The 9,371-nt window shown below is 29.5% G+C and overlaps 1 protein-coding gene across 1 annotated transcript in view; it reads right to left on the reverse strand.

Moving 5' to 3' along the window:
- HELRODRAFT_91786 (hypothetical protein) overlaps positions 1–9,371 on the reverse strand; it is a gene marked incomplete at both ends in the record, with an annotated part of 39,774 nt that overhangs the window by 25,017 nt on the left and 5,386 nt on the right. Inside the window, 5 exons of the mRNA XM_009013162.1 lie at positions 4,236–4,323; positions 5,021–5,083; positions 5,835–5,901; positions 6,690–6,772; positions 6,843–6,935. Of these exons, the coding sequence (XP_009011410.1) occupies positions 4,236–4,323; positions 5,021–5,083; positions 5,835–5,901; positions 6,690–6,772; positions 6,843–6,935 (394 nt within the window). The remainder of the gene's footprint in view (positions 1–4,235; positions 4,324–5,020; positions 5,084–5,834; positions 5,902–6,689; positions 6,773–6,842; positions 6,936–9,371) is intronic.

The following is a 9,371-nucleotide window of genomic DNA, read 5'->3' on the forward strand; positions in this document are numbered from 1 at the left end:
ATAATTTTTCCTATGACCTATTACTGGGTCTAGATGCAATAAAAAAGTTCAAACTAATTCAAGATGAAAATTTTAACATTCTACAAAGAATTAATAAAAACAAGATCATCAAAATAGAATAAAGAGATAAGATGAATAACAATCACAACATGGTTAAATCAGATGAACTGACTGACAACCAATTTAATCTACAAAAGGCAGAAAAAAATAATTTAATTAAAATTTCAGAAGTCAATTTTAATGAAAATATGAATAAGACAATGTGTGAAAATTTAGACCACATTGAAGATGAAAATAGAAGAAAAGATATTTTAAATTTAATAAACAAGTACAAACATATGTTTTCAAAAGATAAATATGATGTAGGAAAAGTGAAGTCAAAAGAAGCAGAAATAAAATTAACCAGAGATGAATATGTAACAGCAAGACCATATAAATGTTCTATAGTTGATGAAGAGGAAATCAAGATTCAAGTCAAGAAGTTATTAGAAGCTGATTTAATTGAAGAATCGGAATCTCCTTATGCCTCGCTAGTAACTCTTGCTTTTAAAAAAGATGATGGTCGTCGGACAAGACTTTGCATTGATTTCAGACGATTAAATAAATTAGTAGTTCCTGAATGCTATCCATTCCCTACTATTAATGATGTCATAGATAAGGTACCAAATTGCAAATATTTCACTGTACTTGATATAAATTCTGCATTTTGGTGTATATTATTAAAAAAGGAAGATTGAGAAAAGACTTCTTTTATAACTAAGTATAGAAAATTCATGTTTAAGGTTTTACCCTTTGGTCTTAAAAATTCTCCAGCAATTTTTCAACGTATTCTATCCAATATCATAAGAAGAAATAATCTGGACAATTTTTGCATTAACTATATTGATGACATACTTATATTTTCACGCTCATGGGAAGAACACATTATTCATATTGAAGAGACTCTATAAATTATCACAGAAGAAGGTTTTAAATTAAAATTAAAAAAATGTAAGTTTGCTGCTAAAACCATTAAATATCTTGGACATTTTATTCAAGAAAATAAAGTAGCCCCAGCTCAAGAAAATTTAATCGCCATCAAGAATCTTAAGAGACCAACAGATAAAACAGGAGTTAGAAGTGTGTTAGGATCTATTAACTTCTACCTTAAATATATCAAAAATAGTGCTCACAAATTTGAACCACTGCATAAGCTCTTGAAAAAAAAATGTTAAGTTTCATTGGTCCCAAGATTGTGAAGATTCTTTCAACTTGAATATTTATGTTCTCAGCCAATCTTAGCCATTTACGATAAAGCCAAAGACACTTATATTAAAACTGATGCTAGTTATAAAGGAATGGGAGCTACTTTGAAACAACTACATCCTGATGGTTTGTTACATCCTGTCACATACTTCTCAAGAAAATTATCAGAAAAAGAAAAAAAAATGGACATCATCCATGTTGAATGCAAAGCTATCAAAGACGCAATAAAATATTGGCAATATTATTTGATTGGTCGTGAATTTATTGTTTGTAGTGACCACAAACCTCTTGAGAATCTAAAAACGAAAAGTAGAACAGATGAAATATTGAGCGATTTAGTGCACTATTTGTCTCAATTCAACTTTAAAATTATTTATAAGAAAGGAAAGGAAAATATAATGGCTGATTTACTTTCTCGATCACCAGTATTAGAATATTTTGAAAATGAGGATGCAGTCCAAGTTGTAAATTTAATTGAAAGACCTGAAATTCTTCAGGATCAAAATGATAACATGACTGAATTAAAGAGTGCCAAGAAGATTGAAAAACGCCATGGTATTATTTACAAAAAATTGAAGGACAAATCAAGGATATTTGTTTCTGATAAATTTGGTTTAAGAATAATAAAAAAGGTACATGAATATTATGGACATATTGGAGCTGGAACATTGAAAGAGAAAATAAGACCATCTTATTATTTCAAAAACTTTGATCAACTAATTGAAGAATTTTGTAAAAGTTGCACTGTATGCTTAGAGAACAAAACTAGAAGAAATAGAATCATCGGATTAATGTCAAAACTAGGACCCGCGACGAATGTGTCAAAGAATACAATCGGACAATTCATAGTTCCACGAAATTTGAACCTGAATACTTATTATACGGCATAAAGTCAACTATCACTCCATATGACGTACCGGAAAGCGATTTAGCTGCAGATAGAATACAAGCCGGTCGAAATTCTATGCAAAATTTTGAAATAAACAAGAAAAGGGTTGACAAAAATCGTCAAGAGTACAAATTTGAAGTGAGCAATCAAGTCTATATCCAGAATGGGAGTAAACTTAATAGAGGTAAAATGGACAGAATAAGAGTTGGTCCGTTTAAAATTCTTAGCAAGATTTCACCGTCGATCTTCGAAGTAGACTGCGGAAAGAAGAAGGAATCACATTTTTTTCACATTAATAAATTGTCACTTTATGTACCTCAAAAAGTGACTTGAGGGAGAGAGATGTAAATTATATTTCATATAATTATCTATCTATTTCTATTCTGTGCTTGTAAATTAGGTTTCATTACTTTGGTATCATCTTATATATAAATGCAAATAGCACGTGGTCATATTTTATTATTGCACGTGGTAATATTTTATTATTGTTGGCTTTGTAAACGATCCTGAAATTTAATTTTTCTATTTTAGATTGGTTATTCATTTATAATTTCTGTAATATTTCATATTGTTTCAATTGATTTTATTTATGTTCTTTATTCACTCATTTGGATTTTCTATTTTAGATTAATAAATCAGGTTATTTGAAAGCAAACTTATATATTCATTATTATTGAGTAGTTTAGTGATTTTATCTTGTTCTGTTTTCCTGCTTCCTATATCAGAATAGTGCGTATAGGCTATGTTTACAAATGCAGAAATCAATCGTGCTTTCTAGATATGTTTGACAACATTCACTATTGCTATTGAGGCATAAGCCTTTGTTTGTTGCCTTGGTGTTTTTAAATTGATTTTGCACATCTTGAATTAGTACGTCTAGGAATGGTAGTTTATTGTCAGTTGATTTTTCCATTGTAAACTTTAATTTTGACGAAGTCTTGTTATTTGTTCATCATCTTCATATGTAACAAATATATCGTCAACGTATCGGCAGTATATATTGGGTTTTAGCTCTGGTTCTTCTTTAAATAACATTTCCTAACTGCAATTGTATATTCTATCAATTATTATGTTGATTGTATTCTCTACAGGAACATTTATAAAGAGTAACTCCACATCCAAAGTCGCTATTTTGGTGTTAATAGATGGTTTTGTTGTAGACAATAAATCTATGAATTCCCTACTTGATTTTAGATTGTAGCTGTCAGGGTGTAGGGTGTAATAAGTGTTGTGTAATTATTTTGTTGAGCATTTTTGCAATGGGGTAAGTGATCGCAGGTCTTTGGCTAAATATTGGTCATAGATGGTTGTTAGCCCTATATGTCTTGACCGTACGGTATGCATATCCTGGTTTATATTCGCCCGTTAGTATAGGTATTTTCCCTTCTGTTTTTTCGTTGATTCTTCTGATGATCTCATTCAACTTTGTTTTAAGCTTAATAGTTGGATCACTACTAATCTTGATAAATTTGTCAGCGTCACCGAGAATGCCATTCAGTTTTTCACACTCAAACACACAATTAAAAAAATTCATATACGATATATATGCGTGCATCATTACAATAATTAGCAAATTTTGACCTCAAAAAATAATTGTATACCGTGAAATAAAGGGAAAGATACGAGATATTAAAAAATTATTAAACAATTGATAAATCAGAAATTACTAAACATTTATCGGAGCACTGTAAAGTTATCTGAAAATAATTTAGTACCGAGGATTGGAAGAGGCACTAAAAAAATTAACTCTCAATGTCGATATCTGTAATGATAGTTAGTTCGGAATTTTTTGGTTTATTTATTCAGTAAAGCCCTTTCCTTATATACACATTGGGGCAACTGATATTTGTGTTAAGATAACGATTAGTAGCTTGATATTGGGCGGGGTAAACTTGCAAATAACATATCATGCTAATTATCTCATTTTGTTCTTTTATCTCAACTAATAAAACTTTGCCATTAACACACTGTTTATTATATCTAAGGCATCCCGAAGTACGCCGGGACATCTAATAGAAAATAATGTGCAAATAAACGAAACCTCTTAACAAAAAACTATGTTCAATAAAAATTATGCCCGATAAAAATTTTTGAAATCAACCTTTGTTAGCCAATAGTTTATTTTGGGGACCAGGAAGTGCCAAAAATTTTTCCGGTATTATCCAATTTATATCGCCATTTGCCATTTTCTTAAAATTTTATTGAAAATTTATTAAAATGTATTGTAATTTGTTCAATTTAATAACAAAAAATTAACTTACAAATAATTATTCAATTTTAGGTGATTTTCGGAAATTTTTTTGTTTTATTTCAATTCGATTTCAATTCTTTCCATTTTGTCAATCAAATCAAAGTTATTTATAACAATAAAATGTAATGAATTGACTAAGATGGCAAAAAGTAGAAACTTGTAAGAGGCTACTTAATGTTTAGAAAAAAATAACTATAATTCGTTTTTAAAGAACAAAATTATAAAAAAATATTAACCCAGAATATAAGCCGTAACAAAGAAATCAAATCTCATCACATTCAAGACATTAAAAACAATTATAAAATGAAGGAAGTTGTTTTTTTGTTTTTTCACAAGTAAAATCTATTTCTTAATTTAATGAAATTTAGTGAAATGCCGTGGAAGCCAATTAAATTTTTTATCATTTTAATTATAATTATATTTATATTATTTTTAGTTTTTTTGTTACTACAATTTTATCACAGGCCTATCAACTTGTTAAAGCTCAAATGAAGTAAAAACCAAATAAATTAAAACATTCAATTATCTGCAACTTTAAAGCAGAAATTTATTGAATATGAAACAAAAGTCTCATTTCATAATTTATTTTAAAAACAAAAAATTGATTAACACTAGAATTAGACATAATGACTTACCTCCAAGTGTTCATACTCAGCTACGTTGAATGAGGTCAAATTGAAGATTCCTAAAGTTCTAGACTAATTTTTTAAAATTGACAATTAAAAAATTAACCAAAACAAACAAATAAATAAAAAAATTTAAACAAAACAATAAATTTTATTAAAAAAGGTTTTTATTAATTTCTAATTATTGGAAAATAAAAGAAATGCTTCCAGTGCTAAACGAAGTGAATTAGACTTTTGGACGAAAAAGAAAAATTATTGTCAAGTATATCTAAAACGTTTTATAAAAAATAAAATGTGTGTTTACAATTTGTAAATGATGCTATATAAGATAACTTCATTCATTTTTAATGTTATTATTGATTTTTAAATGATTAAAAATTTAATCCATTTCACTGTAATTTTTGAGCCAAGATAACAATCGTAAAGATAACAACCAGTTTGGTAGTGCATGAAGCGTGAAGACAAAATATTATATGTAGCAGAAAAGCCTTAGTTAGATCATTACAAATTTGGTTTTTAGATTATTATCTATAGCACAAACATTGTAAAAAATCAACTAAAATGACCTATTCATAAAAACTCAACAAAACCAAAATATCTTATTACCGACAAAGTGCTATCGGCAGCGGAAAATTAGACTATGAAATGTTTAAAACTAACACCCGAAATTAATGTTGTTGACCAAGTATCGTTATGATTTAGAATTTTAAAACAAAACTAGCATAACTATTTAAAAAAAGTTTAATTTTATAAAACATTATTTTGGTATACTTATTTTAAATATATAATAGTTTTTTTCCAAAGAGTAACTAAATGATCAAACTTTTACAAGTGCTCTGAAACAGTCCAACAATCCTAAGTTGTACAACGAAGGACCTAATGACACATCTCTTAAGGAGTGGTTTAGTAAATTGAAATATAAAAAATTATTCTGTTATATTTAACAATAAAAATATTAATGATTAATGATAAAAATGTTATCATTTTTTATTGTGTCTCAAAAGCTCATTGTTGTTGACGTTTTGACGCACTTTTTACTTTTGGGTACACTATTAAATTGAGGCTTTTATGCATTCATATTTGGGGTAAGTGAAAAAGTGAAAGCAGTTAAATTTATCAGCGTTTGCTTTTAGCAGATTTACACTGAATGATTGGACCGTACATGAAGGATTAGACTTGATCTAGACATCCAGAGGCTATGTTACACAGCTGTTAGAGCTGTTGTATCTTACTAATCCAAAACTCTGCTTATAGTTATTAAAAATAAATACAATTTAAAAAAATGGTAATTAAAGCATAAAAAAATAATTTTTAAGTCATCTTTTTATCAAAAACACAGGCAAATTACATTAATATTCTTAAATGTGACTTATTTTCCTGAAACAATTTTATGAATGAACTATAAAAAATTGATATTACTTTAAATTTGTTTGAAAATGTATTAAATTAACTAAAAATATAACATAAACATAAAAACATATATATCTGTCACACACGTGCGAGACACGTGCAAGCCATATAGTAATCTGATGTATTTTTAGTTCATTTCTAACATTTTTTTCAAAAAAATTTAGTTCCCATCAGTAAATGCTATTGTGATACGATTGGAAGGTTTTGCTGAAAATGCTAAAAGACCGCATTAACGTCACCGTAATAATTGAATTTGTCAATGTTCTACCTGTAAGGCAGATAGATAGGAACTTTAGGTTGCGAAATCAAACATCGGACAGTTTCTTCTGGAGATTTTTCTGCAACAAGCACCTTAACCAGTTCAAAGGTAAGAGTATTATAAAATCGCAACAATATTAAATGTTTAGATCATGTAACTTACAGAATAACATCCTACAAGAAAAGCAGCATTAGTTCGTTTTTTTGAATCTTGAGACGTCACATGACACAATTTTCTTCCTGTGGCTTGGAATGACTTTGAATACAAAAATGTATTTTAATATTTTAAAGTAAAATTTAATTCTTAATCCAAAACATTTAATAAAAAAAACGTTTCGCAGCATAAATGAACAAACTGCAGCCCACAGGCCACTTATGGTCTGCCAGCCTATTTTATGCGATCCCTGAATATTCAAAGTAGTTTAGTTTTGTGTAGAGGCGAGCAAGAACAAAATTGTTTCTAATTCTTTCTTAGTTTTTTTTGGATCATTTCCATTTCCTTTCCGAATTTTCAACAACCTACCTCTAACTTCCCATTCCCATGTTTTTCCGCTTTTCCCACTCTACATTTTTCCAATTCCTCAAAATTACAAGAAATTAACTGCAAAAGCAGTTAATTGCCAGCGTTCATACATAAAAGACTCAAATGTATGTTGCAACACCGAATCGTTTTTGTCGAAAAACGATTCCGTGTTTTTTCAAATGAAAAATTTGATATTTTGGTTTGCGATGTCTATGGTTTACTTGACATAGTGTTGTGGATTTTCTATCACTAAATTTTCCGTTATAAACTAAAGTTTTTGCTCATTTTCCTTCGACAAAACAATAATTGATTTTTTTCTGACAACGTTTTTATAATTTGCGAAAGATTTTGTTGCTGTATTACAGTTCGTTTAACAATTTATTGTGAATTCAAAAAAATTTCATCATCGTCGTCATAGTAACCGATTTTAATTTCAAATTTCAACGGATTTTTATTCTAATTTAATTTAATTTGAATAACAATTTCACTTTATTTTTAGCTAATTTCAATTTTTCAATTAACTTTCAAGTTTTCTGATTCTGGGTTTCAAATTTTGTTGAGGAAAAAAGTTTTTCATAGTGGTCTAATGATGGCAAATTTGTCGGGTATAAAATCAAGCAGTTGTTGGCGTGTGTATTGGATCTTCAATTGAGTATGTGAGCAATAATTAATAGCGAATGGATAAAAGTAAAAACGGATGAAAAAAATAAAATTTTAAAAAATAAAATTACTAAAACAGATCATCACCGACATCAACACCTTTCCTTTTTTCTTCAATCGCAACAGAACTTTACAACAACTTCAACATCAACACCCCCGGCCCAGCTACCTAGCACTAATTCATCGTCAGCAATTTTTTTTTATTATTTTTTAAAAATCAAGATCTGACAGACGCAGAAACTGTAACAACATGCAAGGCATTAGAACAAAATTGAACAGATAAGTGAGAAAATAAATACAAAAAGTGAGGAAGAAAAATGATAAAACATGAAAAATAAAATATGTTAAAATAAAATAAATAATAATAATAAGAAAAATAAAAGAAAAGTGATTGACAATAGAATATAAAATGAAGTAACGGCAAATTGATAGACTAGATGATGATTTAGTGAGTTAGTGAGGTGATCGATAAATAAAAGCTAGACCTGTGAGTGAAAAAGTTTTAATGAGTATTAATATGTTTGATGATTTATTAATAGACTAGATGATGACTTAGTGAGTTAGTGAGGTGATCGATAAATAAAAGCTAGATCTGTGAGGTGATCGATGAATAAAAAAGCTAGATCTGTGAGTGAAAAAGATTTAATGGGAATTAATATATTTGATGGTGAGTTAGTTGGTGAGTTAGTGAAGTGATCGATAAATAAAAACTAGTTCTGTTATGATAAAGTTTTATTGAGTGCTAAAATGTTTGAGGTGCCTTGTGATGAAGGTCTTTTCCTGGTATTTAAATTGGGCGACGACTTGATAGTTATGTTTGCGCTGACGAAAGTTGTGTGTTGTAGTTTTGATTCGTGGTAGTAGAGGATGGATGACGTGGTTGTTGTTATTTTCTACTTTTTTTGAACAGCCTTTTATCGAGTGTGTTGAATGTCTGAGTGACGGTAGGATATGGTGCAGGTAGGTAGCTGAAGCGAATTAGTTTTTTGATAAGAGATTGTAGTTGCTAAAGTTGTTGTTGCGTGGCAAAACCAGACCAGAAGGGAGCTGCATATTTGATGCGTGAGATGATGAGTGATTCGGTGATTTCGAATAATTTGATGCCTCTGAGTGCGTGAAATGTTTGAAAGCCTTTTATGATGATATAATTGATATTGAGGTGCTATATTGAGTGTGGAGGTGAATGTGATGCCTAATATTTTTAGTTGATTTGTGCGAGTGATTGATGGGTGTTCAGGAGGTAATGTTATTTTTTTACGGTACCACCCCAGTCGACGCTCCTAACCTTATCATCCAAATCTCATCAACATCAAATTCACCCCGACTTAAAACCCTGCCAAAATCACCCCATGTCATCATCCACCCACCATCTACATTTTGAATGTCACAAGCATTGTCAAGTCACATGCTATTGAGCATTTGAGATGTGATGTGTATCATCTCCACCCTGACATCATCACATTCACCGAGTCATGGCTTAGGCCATATTACCCTGGTGGTTTGAGCGCA

Source organism: Helobdella robusta, assembly GCF_000326865.2.
Source record: "Helobdella robusta unplaced genomic scaffold HELROscaffold_111, whole genome shotgun sequence".
Taxonomy (NCBI): Eukaryota; Metazoa; Annelida; class Clitellata; order Rhynchobdellida; family Glossiphoniidae; genus Helobdella; species Helobdella robusta.